The sequence below is a fragment of the Aspergillus melleus genome, assembly GCF_016097325.1.
Source record: "Aspergillus melleus strain CBS 546.65 chromosome Unknown contig2, whole genome shotgun sequence".
Lineage (NCBI taxonomy): Eukaryota > Fungi > Ascomycota > Eurotiomycetes > Eurotiales > Aspergillaceae > Aspergillus > Aspergillus melleus.
In genome coordinates, this window is record NW_025763371.1 from 2,714,088 (window position 1) to 2,734,584 (window position 20,497).

Consider the following 20,497-nt stretch of genomic DNA (forward strand, 5'->3'; position numbering starts at 1 on the left):
CTATGAGGCGGGCAAGGATGATGCCAATGCGTGGAATTGTTGCAATCGGTCTGGATGGCGGCATGTACCTTACCCCAAGATTAGACGTGACTTCAAACAACAGATTGATGTCTTACTTGGATGCACCAGGGCGAGGCGTGTGCAAGTCAAAGCTTCCATCTGACTGTAAAGTCGCTGTGGTCTCGAGATTTCTTGCATCACAACCATGCTCCACCTCAGTGAGCATAAAGGAACCACTGGGATAGTTAGCAGATAACAAGCAGATAAGATACAGTGTTACACACATGACATTGAAGTTAAGGATGTCGTCCAGTAGAGGGCGTAGATCCGGTCGATCCATGGCATAACGCGCAACAGTCCCAGCTATGAGATTAATCTGAATCATAAGAATGATCTGAGCAACAGTATCTCTTATAGCCATGTAGTCCTTGTGAGCGCGCCAAAATTTCGGCGACAGGGCGACGACATCGTGAGGTGTCAATTCTAAGGAGTGTCAAAATTGTTCGTATGTGCTGAGCGGTGAACTAACTATAATGCCTGCCAACGGCTTGGGCTCGAAGGTAGGAGCGTTCCAGGTGTTCGATCCGTGAGTCTTCTTCATAATGATGTTGAAATAAAGGAGTAGATAAAAGAGGGAGGGATGAAGGTGTTGGCGTGGATTCTTCTTGCTCTTGCAAAGTGGAAGTCATATTTCTGCATTGGAGGATATTTTTCTTGTTAGTTAACCTGCCAATTCATGGTAGGAATAAGTGAGGTAGATATAGCCTGTCGATATTCTAAAAATAAAGGAGCCTGACTCTGAAAAGGGTTATAGACCGACTGATTCGCGGAATTCATTGTTTATAACAACGTTCCCGGGCATCATCCACTGGTATAGAGCAAATGCCGTTGGCGAACCTCAGGTTCCAATCTAGTAACCTGCCGTGCGATAGGCCAGGCTTGTAGTTTCCATAGTGGCGTTGTCCTGCTTTGAAACCTTTGGTTCAACGAGCGGGCCTGTCGTTGAAGGCTTTTCCGGAGTGTCATTTGGTTTGAGTTTGATTAAACCGGCTGCTGAAGTTACAAGAAGCTCACAACCTTAATGTGCTTGCAAACTTGAAGCTTCGAAGGTTTTGCGGATGCAGCTGACCTTGCAACTTCCTCAACGTGATCACCGAAAAGAGCATTTTGCGGCACTCAAATAGTATTATGGACCAGCTGATGATGAAAGGGCTCTCATAGCCTGCCAAACATTCAAAAGAAAGTTTTGGCGATTAAGCCGCATTACGTCGATGACGGTGCGAGAAAGGTTCTGGCGACGGATGGTTGCAAAGAGGAGGAAGTTACCAGGCAACCCCAATCACGTGGCGGGTGACCATGGAGATGCCAGCATTCAACTTGCCGTGATAGGCATTTCGGCGTTTGAACCCAATACGTATGTATGTCTTGTTGAATTTTCCTGTGTATGGGAAAGGCCAGTCAAGTATTAAATAACGAATATCGTAAGATTCGAGTCTATATCTAGCGAAATGAGATAAAATAAGTTTTTACTAAAGAATGAGCCGCGAGTTAGTCAAGAATATAGATACCGATGAATCTAGTGCTCTTAAACAAAAAGTTGATGCGCTCGTGGTATCGATCAGGGGTATATAGAGGTAACCATTGAGCGAGTGATAAGCGTGTCGCGAGCACGTCTGGTCATCTCAGGGCGGTGGCACCAAGTGAGTACATGAACACTGCTGCACGCATGTTGCTGATCTTCAACAATGTAGATGTCTCGAACCGAGTTATTCGACGCCAACACCTGGGGTTGTCATACCAGGATGAAAGTATAACGAAGGCGATGCCTCCATGAGTCCTGCTGTACCAAATCCGGCTCACTCCGGAGCTAGAATGACGGCATCGACACGCTGCGCCAGTTCAATCGATCTCTCCAACGTATGGATCTGGTTGCTGGTGAGGTTCCGGACCTCGCCGCCAACCATACAGCTCATGTCCTGTTTCGTATCACCCTTCCGCCATTCGGCATCGATCATCCAGTTCGTCGGGATGTCGTACACTTTCTCCATTGCCTGTATTCCTTTGTTCTTCAAGAGACTTCCATTCCACCACAGTAGTTGATCCTTCGCATCGACATGGGCGATGACGAAGCTGCAGACCCTTGGCAGGTATCCATCCACATCGACCCATCCAACAATCCCTCCATAATGCTGCGAGAACTCATAACCAGCCCCCGCGAGCTCCATGCCCATCCACCAGCTCTCCTTGTCCCCGTAGGTGATTTGATATGTCACCTCCTCGCGCACCGCGTGGGTGTTCTGCCAACACACATGGAGCAAACCGACTAGAACATCGATTCGGCTCTTGTCCATGACAACCAGTCCCGAGTCACCCTCTTCAGCGTAGTCTTCGGTCCACACACGGGAGGAGTTCATTGCTGGACTCGGACGCCGGATCTGATCTTTCCACCACGCGTGGCGACTTGCAAATTGGTGTTTCCATAGCAGCCGGTCGTGGAAGAGGAGAGACCCCGAGCGAAGGAATGCATCATGTTCGAAGAGCACTTCTGGGGGCTGGAAGAAAACAGCGTCGGCATCGGCGAGGATTACTCGCTCGAACCGCGAGGCTAGAGCGGCGAACGCCTTGATTGCCCACCCGCCGGACTGGAGCTTCAACGTGGTGTCATCGAAGATAGTGAAGATATCCAAAAACTCGATTGGGGGACCCTGTTCGGCCAAGCTGGATAGATAATCTCGGCTTTGTGACTTAAGATCGCGATCGCCTGCATAGACGACTTGAATGGGCAGAGCGGAGCCTAGGACGGAACGTAGAGAGCCGATGAGATGGGCGGCGAAGCGGAGCGTCTTGTCGCTGGTCGGAATGACGATACCTGCAGAGCCAGCCTCGAAGGAGGCGCGAAGATCCGTAAAAGGCTGCTCTGACGGCGGTTGCCCCGGAGGTTTTTGAAGGAATGGAAACGAGGACAAGGCTACTCGGTTGACAGCAGCGAGGAGGAGGTCCCTGGTTGTAGGATCAGTCTTCTCAGCGTAAGCCAACCAGTCACGCAAGACCCGACAGCGTCGTCCGAGCTCGCCAAATTTGTTTTCATATGGCTCCTCAATGGGGTAGTCGATAAAGTACTGCGACACATCCGTTACCAGGTCAGAATCAATCACAGGCATCTGGATGATTGTCTGTTCCACACGGTCCGGGAGAGAGTCGGTAGTTGAATCCTCACTGTAGTCAAGCGTATCGCCGTGATCCGTCGTTCCATTGTATGGTGGTTTTTCGAGCTCCATGCTCTCTAGACGAGCTATTGTCTGCGTTTTCGGGGAATGCAAGAGTAGTAGTGAGACTACCATCATGGCCACCGCTGCCACCACGATAGCCCGAAGGGCTCGAGGGACCGTTAAGGGCCAGAAAGTGCTCATTGTGTGTGGAAAACAAATCCAGATCAACCCATCTTAAGAAAACTGTGTTGATTAGAAACGAAGGAAGAGAGAGAGTTCCAAATGGACACCGAGACGGAACGGGCAGATACAAAATAAACCGTACTAATTAAGAATAACCTTCATAGACTGACAGGCTTGGCTGCCTAAAGGAAATGAACCGATCCATCCGCGATAAAGAATGGGACCAAGAGATCCTTCTCGTGGCAGGTTTTTTCTTCCGATGGTGTACGACTTACGCATGCATGAGGCTATTGGACTTAGATTGGTGATAAGTCTGGTTTGGCCCCATCACCACGCAAACTAGCGTTGCTAGTGCGCCGGCTGATTGGCTCGCTGCGAGACAATACAGGAGCTTAACTGAAGGCCGCGTAGAAGCCACACAATTAGATTATCACGTCGAATGATAGATGGTTGTTGACTGATTAAGATAGAAGACGCAGTATGTTCAATGCCTAGGACTGCATGGGTCAGTCAGATCTTGGGAAATTGAAGGCAGCTTACGGTCCTGAACTTCTTCGTTGCTGAGCAACAAATTTCCCCTTGAAACCTTCTCGAAAAAGGAAGAGTAAATAGCCATTCCGCAAGGGCGTATTCAAGAGCTTACCAGAATTGTTATACGGGTATTAAATTGAATTCCCAATACTTTCCTGTTGGTTGTACGGAGTATCTCACGGCTGTTCTAGGTAATCGTCAGATCAGCCTTGCTCGTGTTAGGTGATTCTTTCAACTGATCGATCATTATTTCTCTTTTTCTCGTGTGCTGCTCCAGCCGCACTCGACAGTGAGAATGATGAAGCCTTCAGTTGTCTAGAATTATTTCATGGATTAGTTGACCTCTCTGGGCCTGCGTATTCCTTTCCGGACCCAACTGTTGCTTATTATTGAGATGCCCAGGAATACATAGATCGACCCAGTCCGGTCTAAGAATGCAAACCAAAGGGGATGTCGCAATGGATGCTAAGAATATGGCCACTGAGGCGTTGGAAAATAACTCATTCCATTTAAGGAGATCAATTAAAGAAGGCTTTGTCGGGTCTAGAGTGCCCGGAGAGCAGAAGCCTAGTATAGTGGGGACCACGGCGAGCAAATCCATGTACTCCGATGTCCAATGATTGGACGAAGGTTCTTCATTCGTTGGCTCCATTTGCGAGGCTGAGAAAGCTTTGCTGCTCTTATTTATCGCTGCTGCCTTGCTGCCCTTTTCTCGGGTTGGCGAACCCTACGGAGTAGGAGTAAAGCGTGCAGTTTGCAGGACTTTGATTTCTCTATCACGCCTGGTGTGTGCACTTTATGCCCACGTTATGATTCAACATGGGCAAATCCGATCAACAAAGTCCTTTGCCAGGTTCCGTGATCTTCTCCAGGGAAATACACCGTAGTTATAAATAATGGAAGCCGTTCTCGCATCGCGATTAGTCGAAAAAGTTAATTGAGGCTAAGGATGGTGTGGATCCTTCCGACCGAGCCGGTACAGAGTAGATCGGACGATCGGTAGAGTCTCATCATGTCGCAGGCTCACAAGCTCAAGCCCACAAGCCCACGATGCCGGAGTACAGCGTCCTCCGTAGGATTGCAGTAAGAATCAAGAAGCGTCAGAATGAAACATATTCGCAAGGGGCATGCCACTTACTGGCTATAGGGTCGTGAAAAATAACCGAACCCATTATGAACGCTAGCTGGTTGCTTAGCCCAGGTAAGCCCAGCAATATTTGCGGAAGGATAGCATGGTTTTAGTACCCGTTGGAATCCTCCAGCGAAGTCCACAAGAGCATACGAAGTACAGGCAAGTCAGGTGAAGGCTATCCCATTTTAGGAGGACTTGAGGGCTTCTTTATGCCATCGCTGACCGCCAATACCATTGAGCTACGAACAAGTACCTTAGAATCACATTAATGGCCATAGAACTCTATAAACCCAATCTAGCTTTACAATCAAACGAGGACGTGAAATAGATTGCTGGAACCTACCGAATTATCTTTTTGTCTATGCGTTTATCTAGATTTCCGGGCCTGCCAGAGCTTTCGAGTGATCGGACGAATGTACCCTTCCACGCCCACGAGAGAAAGATGGCGCAGTGGTCCAGTCAGGTCATGTGCCGTCCGTCAAGGTACTCGGCCCGCTAAACCCAATTGAGGGCTTGGGCGGATGTGACGTCGCCAACACAGAATTATCCGGCATCCGCAGTACCTCACCACTATCTCTCCTTGCGACGCGTGTGTTCACCGATTGAAAGACAGACCCGGTTATTGGCTCTGTTGGCGCTTCTCTGCGAAAAGGAGAGCACCAATGATTCCATCTTCTTTCCTTCCCTCCGCCGTTCTTCTCGCCGTCTGCGCCTCCGCCATCCCCGTGTCAGACCAGCAGCCTTTGGGCAGCGACTTTTCCATCGATGCGGACACTATCAGCGGACGGCCCTCCCGTGGGCTTGCAGGGCGCTTTCTGCATATAACTGGTACGAAAGTTTTTCAAATGCGACCTGACGATTGAAAAGTGCTGTCGCTGACTATCCGTCAGATTTACATCCAGATCTACACTACAAATCCGGTACCGACCAGGATGATGCATGCCACCGCGGGGAAGGCTCGGCGGGATACTTCGGAGCTCAGGGAACGGAATGCGACTCTCCTTTCACGCTAATCAACGAAACTTTCCGATGGATACACCAGAATTTGAAGGATCAGGTTGATTTCGTCATTTGGACTGGAGACTCCGCCCGCCATGACAACGACGAATCTATCCCTCGGACGGAGGATGAAGTTATTCAGCTGAACGACCTGACTGCGCATAAGTTCTACGAGGTGTTCCAGAAGAAAGATTCTCGCCGTGGTCTTTCGATTCCGGTCGTCCCCACCATCGGCAACAACGACATCATGCCCCACAACATCATGAAGGATGGCCCGAATCGGTGGACCAAAAGGTTGTCTGACGTGTGGTTCAAATTTATTCCCGAACATCAACGGCATTCATTTGTCGAAGGCGGCTGGTTCACATCGGAAGTGATTCCCGGCAAACTTGCGGTGATCAGCTTGAATACGATGTACTTTTACGAGTCGAACTCTGCGGTCGATGGATGCAAATCCAAGTCGGAGCCGGGATTCGAGCATATGGAATGGCTCCGCGTACAGCTGAAGATCCTGCGATCTCGCAACATGAAAGCAATCCTGATCGGACATGTCCCTCCAGCGAGGTCGGGGACAAAACGGAGCTGGGATGAGACGTGCTGGCAGAAATATGCTCTTTGGGTACACCAATTTCGAGATGTTATAGTCGGCAGTGCCTATGGTCATATGAACATTGACCACTTCATGCTACAAGACAGCCATAAAGTGAAAATCGTTGACACTAACGACGACCCGGCATCTTCGACTGCACCCGATGATCACTCGGATAAGTTTTCGGTCTCCTCTCGTTCAAGTTATCTCTCCAGTCTGAGAAAAGACTGGTCTAAGATGCCATCTCCGCCTAAGCACAAGTCGAACAAGGCAGATGTTCTAGAGGAATGGGACGATGATGACTCTTTCGTGCCGGCCGGCGATGACCGCCATGTGCAAAAATCGAAGAAAAAGCGCTTTCTCAAGAAGATCGGCGGTCCTTTTGCGGAGAGGTATAGCGTGTCGCTAGTATCGCCCAGTCTGGTACCGAACTATTTCCCAACCCTGCGGGTTGTGGAATACAACATCACAGGGTTGGAGGACGCGGCTGTTTGGAGCGAAACGCACGAGGAGCCTGTCGAAGTTGATTCGCCTTTGGATGATGATGACGATACTGTCTCCGCCGACAAGAAAAAGAAGAAGAAGAAGAAGGGAGGAAAGAAGAAACCTCCTAATTTCAAAGTTCCAGAGCCCCCGTCGAAATCGGCTCCCCCGGGTCCAGCTTATTCTAACCAACCCCTTACATGGCTGAGTTACACCCAATACTTTGCCAATCTAACAAGGGTCAATGAACAAGTGTCGAAGGCTACTGAGCAGTCTGACAATTCAAGCCTGATGGGGATCGGAAAAGGCAACTTTGACGACGTTTTCTCTTTCGAAGTTGAATATGACACCAAGGACGACCGTACCTACAAAATGAAAGACCTCACCGTCCGCAGCTTCTTCAAATTAGCCACGCGCATTGCGGAGAACTACTCGGACAAAAGCAGCAGTAACGAGATCGATGCGGAGGGGAAGAAGAAGAAAAAGAAAAAGTCCAAGAAGAACCGAGTATGGCGGGCGTTTCTGCAGCGAGCGTTTGTCGGATATCTGGACGATGACGAACTTGACGACCTTGAGACATGACCCGTTCATTATTTTTTGAACCGTTTCCTTCGCCACAGGAGGTGAATCCAACTATCAGATGACTACTAATGTAATATGCTACAGTCGCAACATTTTGGATGTATATACACTTCATGTCTATTAATTCATCTTTTCTGAACTTTGTGACCTCAGATGAAAAGAATATTCGTAGATACCATCGTATATACGCCTTTCAGATTTTTTTTTCTCGGCCTGCCCTGATTTCTTCTCTAATACCTAGACAATACAGGAGGGAATCCCTACAGCAGAAAAGCTAAGCCACTACCCCTCCCGATAGCAAAGGCCCCGCAAGGGAGAGAATTCGAAAGTGGCGTCTTCCGAACGCAGTCGACATCATTCTGGCGGTGAGAATTGGACACAAGACAGTACGATAACACCAAGGAATATGGGTAGTACAGCTGGAAGGGTGTTTCAGAGATATCTGTTTCAGCTATAGGAGAACCTCTTAATACGTGCGAGTTGCTAAAGTTAGAAGACTGAAGCGTATATGTCGGGAGCCGGTTATACTACGGGTAGATAGACAGTCAGTGGCGGCGTCTTGTCGCTTGCCCGCAAGACAAGACGGCCGACTGCCTGGATTTGGAGCCAGATGAACCTTGAATTGAAGTTAGCAAGGCTGAGAGTCACTTCCCCACTGCCAGAGAGGACGGATTATTGTTGTATAGAAGGAAGGTGTTGGGCAGAATTACTCCGACTCCGCAAGACAACCTGGAAGACCCGACTTGGCGGTCAGCAGAGCGGTGTCAAACTGCCTCCCCATTCCGATGACATCCATCAATTCTAGACCGTCCCTCCTTCTCGCAACTCCGGGGATCGAGAAGCCTGCAATTCATGATTGCATTAGGAATTCATGATACGAGGCCGCTGATATCATCGACATATCTTCAGGTTGATGGCTCCGTTGTATGATTCGTTGGGAAACTTCAACCTTTCACTCATTTGGACCAGTTCTCAGATGCCACGCTGGCGTCTGCCAGCTGTCAGCGTCGCCTCCGTCCCGAGTCGATTCCTGCCGCCATCCACCCCCCCATGCTAAGAAGCGCGCGGACGCTGGGCTCCAAACATTTGGGGTTTAGTCAATGAGACCGTCTCGACTCCGGCCTGGGTCAGGCACGGATATTCCGCCTGTCTTAAGCCCCAATTGCCATGGATTCCCGCCAAATGGGAGAGGCTGGTGCACCTTGGTCCACCGTGCTATTCCTTTCTTATCATTCGCCTGGATCCAAAACTGCAAGGCAGGGAATTTCAGCATTCGGGCTCTGACACGTACCGAGCTAATCGATGCGCTGTCCCCCCGCCTCATTGCCACTGTCTTTTCCTTTTGCTTGTCATTTTTATTAATTTTTTCATTGTGTCTTGCTCCCTAATCTTGCTATTTATGATGATGATGGGGTTCAAAATCCTGGGGTCCTACCACCGCTGTTCCTGCCCGATCCCTTCCGTCAGAAACAAGATTAAAAAAAGCAATGAAAAAGTCTGACGGGCATGAACTAATATTTCAAACAGAGACCTAAACCCAGATGTAATAATGAGGAGATGCTGGTCCTCAGATCACTTTAATTAGGGCGACAGACGGCCGCAGTGATCATCCACTTTTACTGTGCCAGGGGCAATTCCATTCGAACAGATCAATTTTCCTTGCATCATTCGTTTCTCACTACTACATTACTCTGCTGCTCTGCTACTATTACTGTTATTATCCTTACCCTTTCATCACACAGCAGGAACGACCGTTCGCTTCTGTCCATTGTGGCTGAAATTGTTCCTTGGATGAGACCTCGTTTTCCCGCGGTGGAAATACTGACCTTCGGGTTTCCTACCTCCCCTTGATCCTATTCAATTCCTAAGTCACTACTAGCACTTGCAGGCAAAGAGGGCCAGACTAACACCTTGCGACTGAAGTTGCACGCACAATGCATCAACACTGTCTGCTTCAAAATCACGAGCACCTCACCGTCCCCCTTTCCGCAATTGACTGCTCCTTTTTGTGTGCCTTGCATTGCTAGTCGTTTCTGCCCCATCAGTCGCTTGTTTTGATATTCTGCATTTCCGTACCGCACCAATTGCTCCAAAATTGCTGTGCTGCTCTGCGTTGATTATTAGTGATTTATTGGCTTATTTCATTTTTATTTTATCTTGTGTGAAGCTTCCTGACTGTGCACTGTACTTTTGAAATCTGACTTAAGGGAAAAGACAGAACCTGACATATGTAACATATCCGATCTCTCGATTGGAATTGGTGGCTTTCTGATTTTCAACCGCTCGCGTTTGCCTGTTAAATTCTCCGGTTTGGTTTGAAAGCGACTTTTTTGACACTACAGACACGGAAAAAAAGAGAATAGACACGACGAACAAACGCTCGATCGGATTCCCGCCTGCTCAGTCTTACTGTCGACCCCGAAAGTCAACTAAAAATAAAGGACGAACCTGCGATTAGGCGCTCTCGCATCGAGCATGGGGCCCTGCGGCGTTTAAAATCAGCTGCATCTTGCCTTGTTATTCGTTTGCGCGCGTTTCCGAGGTAAGCTAACGGATTTCTCTGTCTCACATTGAGTCTCAATTAGCTGTGTCTGAGATGGGTCGAAGCGCAGTTCTTCGGTCTGTTAAAAGACATGTTGCCCAGCTTCGGAGGAGTCGATCACTTGCATCTTTTCCGGTGTACTGGTTACACTGGAACTGTTCATGTTATCTTATTTTATTTCCCCTGCTTTTGACGATCCCTCACCTCGACGCCCTAATTCGCCATGGAGAAGGCTGATTTCAATGGCAATTGCCCTATCATAGACCCCGAATCGCTCACTTTGTGGATGGCTTCCTCCGAAGTTGACCAGAAGGCCTTGGGCAACTTCGCGGCCATGACCAGCCTCGAAAGCCCATTCCTTTCCGCCGTACTGTACAAAATGCTGGGGCTTTCAGTGATGCTCTCGAAAAAGCTTCTTCGTGCACGACGGCTACGACGACTAGATCCCACCCGTGAAACCAAGTCACTTCAGCTGTACCATCACATCATATGGCTCTCCCGCGAGGGCCTACTAATGCTTGAGGGATTCGTCTTCCCCCTCATCGATAAATACATGGAATTGAAGATTCTGGCCTACAAACTCAGGGCCTCGTTCTACCACGTATTCGTCTTATTTCACAACCAACCGGCCGTTCATTCTCCGGGGATCGCTAGCAGCCGGAGCGACGTCACCGCGCCTAATGGAACTGCTGATGCAGCATCACCGACGAAGGAGCTCAGCTCGAGGTTTTCGTTTAAATCGAAACCAGAAAACTTAACCGTCCCCAACACCCCGACTTCTGCGGCGGGGAATGCGCCTCGGGGAAAATTGACGCAGGTACCCCCTGGGCTCGCACCTGTCCTACCTCCCCCGTCAACATCCTCATTCCTGCTGCCCGTTCTCGATTACACTCCCACTGCGACTGCATGTTTTAACCAAGCTTCCGTTCTGGCCGAACGGTTTCTTCCCGGATCCCACCCGCTGCGTCTATCCATCAAACTCGAATACGCCGCCTATTTGTACGACTGCCTTCATGATTCGAATGCGTGCCGACGACTCGCCAAACAGGCCATTGCCGATGTATATAATGCACAGGAGGGAATGGACGATGAAAGTTTCGAGGATGCCGCGGAGATCGTAGGAATTCTGGGCAAGATGGTCAAACGGGGCGGCAAAACCAGCAGCGCCGGCAGCAGCACTACGCCGTCGGGGACGCTCCGGGCGGAAAGTTCGAGGAGCGGCGACAGTCGAACGCCACCCATCAAGAAGGCGGATTCCAAAAAGACCGAGCGACAGAAGAAGAGTGGTCAATTGCCCCCTGCCATGCCCAATCCGACCATGATGAATCCCATATGACCTATAAACACCGAACCTTGAGATACGAGGTTATGGATGCGGACGAGTGTATATACATGTTAATGAATGATGAGATCTGTATGGATGAAAAACTCTGGCCTTAATTTAGATCTGTCGGTCAGGCTACTCGATATCGTATCATGTCACATCATGCCAGACCGATGATAAGGTATCGTACCATGATTCATGATTCTCGAAGATAGGGCATCTTGGCCGGCAGAATGCAACCACGGCAGCCTAAGGTATCAATCTACCAAAGGCGGTCGACCGCGAAACCCTCACCGGAAATGGTTTCAATTTCCACTCTTCCACGATCTCTTGTGAACGCAATCCGGCTAAAATCACTAGGCCAACCGCTAATGAGCAACTAACGATTTAGTTCGGATTAATCAACCATGCATGCATGCACGTTCAGGGAGACCCTCTGCCCGCTCATCTGACTTCCATTGATATTTCACCTTTTCCCGTCTTCTGCTTGGCTGTCGCCCATCCTCTCTTGACTTGGCAACATCCGCTTGCGACTGGTTACTGTGAGCTACCACAGTACCACTGCTACGACTGGTGTTATACGTCATTGCCGCTGATCCATCCTCGCAACGTCCGACTGTTGAGATATCCTCATCGGTAGAGGTAAAATCAGGTTTATTTCTGGATCGGTTCTCTCCACTTCTCGTTGCTGGGGATCATCTCTTCAGCCTTCCAGTTTTCCAGGCCGTTCCTACTACTCCGGACACTTTCTCTTCTCCCGACCATCCCGACCGCCTGCGAAAAGCGATAAGACAAGGGAAGAAAAAAAAGAAAAAAAAATCATCTACCCCCCGACCACCGGAGGCTGCCTTGCCCCAGAAACCAACCAACCGCACGAGGCTTGTTGCAGCGCACGTACGCAATACATGCAGATTGTCCCATCCCACCTTTTGTTTTGATCGACTCTTATCTACACTTTTTTTTTTCTTTGCTGCCTTGCCCCTCTTCTGGCAATGAAGCTATGAATTTTGTCTGCCTGTTGCGTCCTCGGAAGCTACTTATCACCTCGGATCTCTTGGACATTGGCCTTGGGCAAAGGTCTTTGAATGTGGATGATGCGGTCGGGGATTCCTAAACCTGGCGCAATCCCGTTTCTTGCTCTTTTGGTGTTTTCGCTATTGAGTTTGGTTCCGTCTTTGGCGAAAGAGTGGGATTTGTATAACCTGCAGGTGGGATACATCGGTTATCAGCGGCACGAAGCTCGACGTACGTTTTATCTCCGGTCCGACTGCGGTCGGAATGTTGGCTAACTGAATGACGTGTGTTATAGAAGCCCCACGAGTTAAGGATGATTCAATCGATATCTGGTCGAGGTTGCGCACATCTCGCGGTCGATGCCAATCGTGGATGATCGATGATGGATCCTGTCAACCGCCTCCCCCGCGACATGCCGTTCTTGATACGCCTCATCGAAGTTCCTTCAAAGACTCTACTATTTTCGACGATCCGACTCCGTACGTCGACGGACCATCGACTTTGACTCGAGGGGTTCGAGCATTCAAAGCGCTTGTCAAACAATTGGATAGCCGCCCGGCTCCTCCGCAAGATCCCACGGACAACACCTGCGAAACAATACCTACGCGCCCTACCCCCGCGTTCTCCAATTCCTCAATATCTCCTGTACCACTTGATCACGAAAATACCTTCCCTATACTGAGCGACGATACGATTTCGGCGCCTCAACCTGGTTGGCAAGTGCGTTTCCGAGAATCCTGGCAGCAGGCCTGCCGCGTTGGGAACGACTATCTAGAAAAGTTCACCAAGTATCAATTGAGGGGAAAAGCAGTGCAATCACCTGTTCCGCCCGCCGACAAACCCTCTGAATCGCAGTTGACACCACCCAGCGCACCGTCCGAAGAATTTGTTTCCGAAACAGGATCTGCGAACGGCAGCAGCGTGGACCCCGGCGCACCGAGAATTCCGTCGCGAGTGTTATCGACACAACCGCCTAATCCCACGGTGACTACTGCCGGCCAGTCCAAAAACACCGGGTTCGGACAAGACTCGGAGCATATGCGCGGGAGCTGTATGGCGATTGTGATCGCCCTGGTTGCTGGCGTCATGTGGTTCTAACCGTATCCTCGAGGCTTGATCTCGGCCTTTTATGCGAGTATGGACTGTACCTTTATCGGACATTCTAACCTTCTACGACTTCCTATTTCAGTGGTCCTGGCGATGGCGTTCGATTCTTGTGATCTTTATCTGGTTTATATGGTTCTACTGTTCAGTGAGACAGGATTCCCGTCGTCGACGGGCTGGTTATGAACTGCCACATATTCTTTTTTCGTGTACGTACCTGTTATGCGGCCTTTGATAGGCCATGTTATGTTTTACGATCGCCGGTTTGGGAGGACATAGGGACGGTTGGTCTGGGATACTGGCAGTTGGCTGCACAGTTACTTATTACAATACTATATAATGTTTGTTATTCATATATACTATGGCATGTCTATATACACGGAGTTCATACTCAGACTTCACTTCACGACGCATGCGTCTCCGCCCAATCCTCAGGCAAACGCAGATGTTTCGGCAACGCATACTGCCCCAAACAACTCCCCGGTGCCGAGCACCGCAGCCCACACCGGCCATACAACCGACAATAGCACTCCTCGGCCGACGGACACGCCTTGCGATTCAGCTCCCCCAGATCCACCCCCGCTCCATCCTGCTTCATGAACAAAATATGCCAGATATATGAGATGATCCTGCCCGCCACGCGATCGTCCTTTGGTGCCGCGCCTCTCCTCCCATCCATCCCGTCCAACAACCACTGCCTTAGCGCCACATACTCCTCGCGTGAATGCTGCCACACACCCTCCCTACTAACCGCGAACTGCGCACAGCATTGCGCCCGCACTGTATCCGTGCGACTCAGTCGACTCCCCATCCCAAGATCCCCCGACGAGCCAAAAATCTCCTCCAACGCCCCCGGCAGCCCCCGATCCGACACCGTCCTGGCACTCCACGGCTGCAACACCGCCTGGACACTATTCTCTAGACTCCCCTGCGGCCCCGCGGCTGGGGAACAGGTACTCAGGCTCCAATCGCAGCGCAGATTATGGTATCCGGAGGCGTGCAGGGCGAAGGGCACATTCAGGCTCTTTAGCAGGGACAGGTTATCGTAATTCGGGTCGTCGTTGTGCCATGCGAAGCGCGAGCCGTGGATGAACACCGCCCCTGACGATGGGATGGACGCGTAGTTGTCGATGAGGAAGGTTAGGTAGGTGATTGCTTCGTGGGCGCGGTTTGTTGGGACTTGAAGGGTTGAGGTGGAGGCTTTGTTTTGCGAGGGGGCGCGGGGGTGGATATCGGTGTTTTCTTTCTCGACGGTGTTCGAGGTCTCGGTCGAGGTCTCGGTCTCGATATGATACACACAAACCTGAAACTTCTCCCTCAACGCATCCAACCACCCCGTCTCCCCGTCGCTGTCGACATGCGACACCACCAGCGCCGGACGCCCCGATTCGTCGAGCCCCGGACAGACACCGTTCGGGGCCGGGAGGGTCGTTGCGCGCGTGCGGTACCGGATGCGATCCCAGGCGAAGAGCTTATGGGGGGATTGAGGACGGTTGAGGAAGCAGATTAGGCCGAGGATGAGGAGGAGGATGAGGAAGTGGGTGACTGTTTTTTGGGTTCGGCGGCGCATCGTTGTGATCCCTTGTTTCTTGGTGATCTTTATTCGGGCGGGGGTTGAGGACAAGGGTGAGGATGAGGTTTGTTTCGCGGTGGTGAGAGTAGGTAAGTGTCCGTTAGATCGTCAGGTCGTTAAAGTCATGGAGCCATGTGTCACTACCATGTCTGGTTGGAAAGGGGGAGTTATTTCATTAGGTAGGTTATGTTATATCGGAGAGGGCGAAGAATGGAAGACAGGAAGAAGATTCCGAGTGGAGAGCCGAAGCATCCGAAGAACAGCGACTAAGAGCGAACGGAGGTAACTAAGCTACTAAATTACGATTAAATTGCTCTCCACCTTTCCTTTACCTTCAATTTTCACTTCTTGTTTGAATAATACTCCTTCGACTGACTATGTCTCATACATTCCCCACAGATCAAGTGTATACTGCCCTATACATCATCGTCTAACAAGCTCAAATGCCCAGGCTTCTCGGCGGCGTCGGATTGGCTGGCGCGGGTTCTTGGTGCCACGGAGGCGTTCGTCGGTCGTTTTGGGTGCATTAATTAATGATTTAGAAGATCCTCTGAGTGATTTACGGTAGATACATATGGATTGGTTTAATTGTATGGAAGACATGTTTGCCAAGCGAGTTGTCTCCTGAGGAATCAGTGCTCCATCTCCAGGGGTCCGAAGTATGGAACTAAATGCCAATATTCAACTCTCCCAACCCATGAATCTCCACGAAAAGAAAGTAGCAGATATCCATGAAATGATCATCGCAAAGGAAACATGCCCTTGGGAAATATAAACAATTTCAAACCAAACCAGCTCCCTCCCTTCCCTACGCTCCTCTCCGAATAACCCCAAGATCATGAAGATGATCCCGTCAACTCATCAATAACATCCCAGAGCACCCGATCGACAAAAGCCTGTCCTGCCGCATCGATCTCGTTACTCTGTACTAACTCCAACACCTCCCTGATGGTCTTCGAGAACGGCGCATACATGGCCCACTCCTTGGTCATTGCTTCGGCCATTGCTTCCATCTTTGCCAGCATCTTGGCCATTGCTTCCAACTCTGCCACCATCTGGCGGTGCTCCAGTTCAGCTTTTCTGCCGGCTTGGATGATGGATAGGGCGGATTGTATCCATTCTGAGTGGGAGTGGGAGTGAGAGTCGAGGGATGAGTTGTTTGTGGTAGTGGTGATTGGGTCTGTGGTTTTGGTACCGAGGAGGTGGGTTAGTATACAGGTGTATAGAGGGAGTTGGAGGGGGTTAGCGTACCGATCGTGGTTTTGTTGGGTTTGGTCTTTGGGTCAGACATGACGGATGGCTTTTTTTTTTTTGGGTATGTTTGCGTTTGCGATGGATAGATGGATAGCTTGATTGAAAAGTTGAGGGATATTGAGTGAGTGTCCTTCTGTAAGAGACTGGAGTTGAGTGGATGAGAGTGAGGATGAGGGATGAGGGTCGAGGTGAATGTAATGTTTGTTGCAAGACAGAATCTGATCGCTACAATTTTAGATGTCAAGTTTGTTTGAATATCATTCTACGACACTGAAAGAAGTGTATACATGCTATTCTCTATATTAGACACTTATGCGCATAGTGAGGTAAGATAGAAGTAAGAAGTAGGCCATAGGTGCGCATAGATGTAGTATTTGGGTATTACACTAACCTTGATGGAGACAATTTCATACTAGTATCAAATACTCTCAAAAGTAAGGTGGTAAGCTTATCTTTCATCTGTTCCTCTCTTGTCTTTTCCATTCTTCCTTGTATACATGAGGAAGTATACAAACCAAGATCCCATGTACCTGTACTGCCGGTAGTTGAGAGCGGAGTAAGACATAAGTTTCATCTTAATTCTTGACATACTCAAGTTTGTACACAGAAGTTTAGCTCATGATCTGTACTGACAATTGACATATCATGAAAGATGACCCTAAAAGAGCAGGTCGTGGAGCCAAAATCATTTGTTTCCGACTGCAAAGTGCAAACACCAAGGCGCGCACGGGCCACATGTCAACAAAGCGTCATCCCTCGCGCCTCGCCAGCTTCTCCGTCCGCCCATCCTCGCTCCCCCATTAGCCCGTCGCCCTTCGCGCTTCGGCCTGCAAATGATGATCCCGGCTCACGTGGCGGGCTCTGTGACTGATATCGGCTCTCTAAAATGAAGCCTTTCGACCCGGCTTGCGATCGCTGCCGCATCCAGAAGAGAGGGTGTGATCGCGTCAAACCAGGTACTGACACCCCACAGGTCCCGCATAAGGCCCGATGGTTAACCGCTCCTGTAGCATGTCAGCGATGCATCAGCACAGGTTGGTCTGACTCCTGTTCCTACCGGACAGAGGAGCAGACTCCGTCGCAGACCCGGTGCGTCTCTTGTATCACTCGAGTGCGCTCCGTGCGCTAACCTCATCAGGAATCCCAAGCGCGTGAAGACGCATCATTCGCGGCCTTCTCCTATGGTTGTGATCAAATCGCCATCTGATGTGGGATCGTATACAACCGAGGACTTCTCTAGTAGCTCTAGTAGCGCTGATTCGGATGACGATGATGACTCGCGGTCGGCCAAAGCAGTCTCGGAACATGATGGGCAACACGGTCCCATCGTCATCGATTTGTCTTCATCACCCTCAGATGAAAGCTTTTATACGGCTGTTCTGCCTCGAAATTCTCCCTCTGCAACCCGCACCTCTGCAACTCGCAATCGAGAGTCCCGATCTTTCCAGCCAGCGGGACAGAAGGGGGAGATTCATGAGCAGATAAGACAGCTGATACAAGATGGAATCGGAGAAGGCTCTCCGTTGGCACGACGCGGCTTGGACCGCTCTAATCGCCTTCTCTCTCTCGTCCACGATCCAAAGTTCCGCCAGTCTTCCGAACAAATATCCCCCGATCTCGCGGACCGTCTGGTGGCCGCCTATCTGACTAATGAGTATGTGAATCTGCCGATTTTCGATCTGGAGCAATTCCGCTCGTCGTACAATGCGATCCGAATAGGACGGAATATAGCCGCGGGGTCTACTCCGTTCCACGGCCTCCTGGTTACAATCTTTAGTCTCTCCGGACTGAGCTGGCACGACGTCGGGGAGACGGATATTGCGTCCTTGTTTAATTACGGGCAGTCGGTCTCTCAAGATTTGGACTCTCGCAGCACGCCGTCGGAGCGAGCCCAATCGTGTATCCTACAGAGCCAGTATCTCTATGCGAGTGGAAGCCCAAGGGCGGCTTTGATCTCTATTAGTTTTGCGATTCGAGTTGCACAGGTCCAAGGCTTGGAAGATCGGACGCGCGATCGACACGCCCGCCCGAGACGAGACCAAGAGCTGGTCCGAAGGATCTGGCATAGCGCCATGCTTCTGGAGCGCATGATTGCGTTCCAATTGCGACTATCTCCACAAACTTCTCAATCGCCTGGTGTGCCGCTGCCTACTCACAAGGACACCGACTACGCCGATGTAATTTCGAAGGAAATTCCCTCACCCGACGAGGAGCGTGCATCCATCATTGATTTCTTGGCGGCCTGTGTTCGACTCTACGAACATGTGGAAGGTATCTTGACGTGGGAGGAGGAAACACAAATGCGGCAGGGAAGCTGTGCTGCGAAAAAGCTACTCTGCTTAAACTTCAGCTCGTTTGTTCATTTGGATGGTACGTTGTACCAATGGCAGACATCCCTTTCTCCATTACTGCAGAAGCCTGGGCGACCTACCCATCCTATAATCCATCGCCAGCGCAATGTCCTCCGCGCGCGCTATCTATATGTCCGCCTACGACTCTACCGGCCCCTTTTAATATTAGGACAGGCAGCCTGTGAGAAGTGCAGCTGCCAAGTCGGCAGCGACCCTCATTTCGTGTTGAAGGAATCCTCTCCCGAATGTCCAATCGCGCTCACCGTGGTCCGAGATTCCTCTTTCAAGTGCATTGCAGCGGCGCTGGAGCTTCTGAATCTCTGTGAGCACGAGCAAGAATCAATGCCTCCCTGCTGGGAGAACCTAGACTATCTATACGTTTGCGGTACCATTTTTCTCGCCGCCCAATCTTGTCCTTTCGTCACCAATGTTTCGCCCGATCAGCCCGACCCGGAAGAGATGGAATTATCGCTGAGTCGTGTCCTTACGCTTCTCGAAGGATACCAAAGTATGCAGTCCAGCGACCGCATCTATGACATAGCGCAGCGGTGTCGACGTACCCTCGAAAGCGTATCGGGAATAATCGAGGGGTCGGACGAGGCGGCCGTTTTCGACGAGGATAACTCTCGTCGTATCCTTGAGCGCATGAATATATGCTCCCCCAACAGTCAAGGCGAGAGTATGCAAGATGACTCTAGTCGACTGAAACTTTTTGGTTGGTTGAGCAGTTTGCCTAATGATTTAGCTGGGGAGTTGGAATAATGTGAATAATATGATACCCTGTAGAGATTTCTGTCTAGTTTCTCTCTTTCTCTCTTTGCTGTTTTTTGGCATTGCGCATGTCGCATGCCATGAGTCCAAGTCCATAACACCGGCTACTTGGATTCGAATCGATCTCTCTCCTCCACGCTTCAGCTCACCCCGCGATCCACTTCGGGCTGTCATTGCAACGAGCTTCATCTCTCTCGCTCCTTTCTTTTCCGTCTGTTTTTCCGCTCTCTTCTCCGACTCCACCTTCTTCTGATCCTCTTTCTTCTGTTTTACGCGTCCCTCACATAGCTATACCGCTACAGACCATTCACCATGCGAGCCATGCAAGCCTCTATTCGTCTCCAGAACGCCCTCCGCACCGAGCGTGGCCTGACCTTGTGTGCCTGGCAGATGCTGCCCGGTGCTAACCATGGTTGAGTCATGGCTCGGAGGGGATACGACTGGATTTGCGTGGATACGGAGCATGGGAATATCGCTGGTATATCTACTCAGTGCTGGACGAGATCAGGATTGGATTGGGTCTAACGGAGGGTAGATTGGCAAATGTACGAGGCAGTCGCCGCCATTGCGGTCACGGGAACGAGTCCGATCGTGCGAATTGCGGCTAATGAGAGTGGATGGTGAAGGGTATGGACTTTCTATTGTCACTGTCTGGCTACGTATGGCTAACGGTATCTAGGGGCTCTGGATTCCGGCGCTCACGGCATCGTCATCCCCCTACTTAACACCGCGGACGATGCCCGCAGACTGGTCGAGTCGGCCAAGTTCCCACCCGTTGGTCGGAGAGGTTTCGGCAGCCCGTTCGCATTGGTTCGACCGGCGGAGTCACCGGGGTCGAGTACCTGCAGCATGCGAA

The 20,497-nt window shown here is 50.5% G+C and overlaps 7 protein-coding genes across 7 annotated transcripts; 4 read left to right on the forward strand and 3 right to left on the reverse strand.

Moving 5' to 3' along the window:
* Window positions 1-1,856: 1,856 nt before the first annotated feature.
* On the reverse strand, window positions 1,857-3,341 carry LDX57_003750 (uncharacterized protein; the record flags this gene model as incomplete). The annotated part of the gene is made up of 1 exon (XM_046085404.1): window positions 1,857-3,341. The coding sequence occupies one exon, from the start codon at window positions 3,339-3,341 to the stop codon at window positions 1,857-1,859; it is 1,485 nt and encodes a 494-aa protein (XP_045941367.1).
* A 2,086-nt stretch (window positions 3,342-5,427) lies between these two features.
* PPN1 (endopolyphosphatase) lies at window positions 5,428-7,856 on the forward strand. The gene has a single exon (XM_046085405.1). The coding sequence runs from the start codon at window positions 6,302-6,304 to the stop codon at window positions 7,706-7,708; it is 1,407 nt and encodes a 468-aa protein (XP_045941368.1). The 5' UTR covers window positions 5,428-6,301; the 3' UTR covers window positions 7,709-7,856.
* A 2,617-nt stretch (window positions 7,857-10,473) lies between these two features.
* Window positions 10,474-11,586, forward strand: erg27 (the record flags this gene model as incomplete). Its single annotated transcript, XM_046085406.1, has 1 exon — window positions 10,474-11,586. The coding sequence occupies one exon, from the start codon at window positions 10,474-10,476 to the stop codon at window positions 11,584-11,586; it is 1,113 nt and encodes a 370-aa protein (XP_045941369.1).
* A 1,073-nt stretch (window positions 11,587-12,659) lies between these two features.
* LDX57_003753 (uncharacterized protein) lies at window positions 12,660-13,686 on the forward strand (the record flags this gene model as incomplete). Its single annotated transcript, XM_046085407.1, has 2 exons — window positions 12,660-12,819; window positions 12,884-13,686. 2 exons carry the CDS (start codon window positions 12,660-12,662, stop codon window positions 13,684-13,686), a joined length of 963 nt encoding a protein of 320 aa, XP_045941370.1.
* Window positions 13,687-14,095: 409 nt separating this feature from the next.
* LDX57_003754 (DUF3431 domain-containing protein) lies at window positions 14,096-15,262 on the reverse strand (the record flags this gene model as incomplete). Its single annotated transcript, XM_046085408.1, has 1 exon — window positions 14,096-15,262. The coding sequence occupies one exon, from the start codon at window positions 15,260-15,262 to the stop codon at window positions 14,096-14,098; it is 1,167 nt and encodes a 388-aa protein (XP_045941371.1).
* An 839-nt stretch (window positions 15,263-16,101) lies between these two features.
* Window positions 16,102-16,556, reverse strand: LDX57_003755 (uncharacterized protein; the record flags this gene model as incomplete). Its single annotated transcript, XM_046085409.1, has 2 exons — window positions 16,102-16,445; window positions 16,517-16,556. 2 exons carry the CDS (start codon window positions 16,554-16,556, stop codon window positions 16,102-16,104), a joined length of 384 nt encoding a protein of 127 aa, XP_045941372.1.
* An 849-nt stretch (window positions 16,557-17,405) lies between these two features.
* LDX57_003756 (transcription factor domain-containing protein) lies at window positions 17,406-19,632 on the forward strand (the record flags this gene model as incomplete). The annotated part of the gene is made up of 2 exons (XM_046085410.1): window positions 17,406-17,608; window positions 17,658-19,632. 2 exons carry the CDS (start codon window positions 17,406-17,408, stop codon window positions 19,630-19,632), a joined length of 2,178 nt encoding a protein of 725 aa, XP_045941373.1.
* Between the last annotated feature and the right edge of the window lie 865 nt (window positions 19,633-20,497).

Bases quoted from the DNA above. Each gene is read 5' to 3' on its own strand.
- PPN1 (XM_046085405.1), top strand. From the start codon at position 6,302: ATGCCCCACAACATCATGAAGGATGGCCCGAATCGGTGGACCAAAAGG.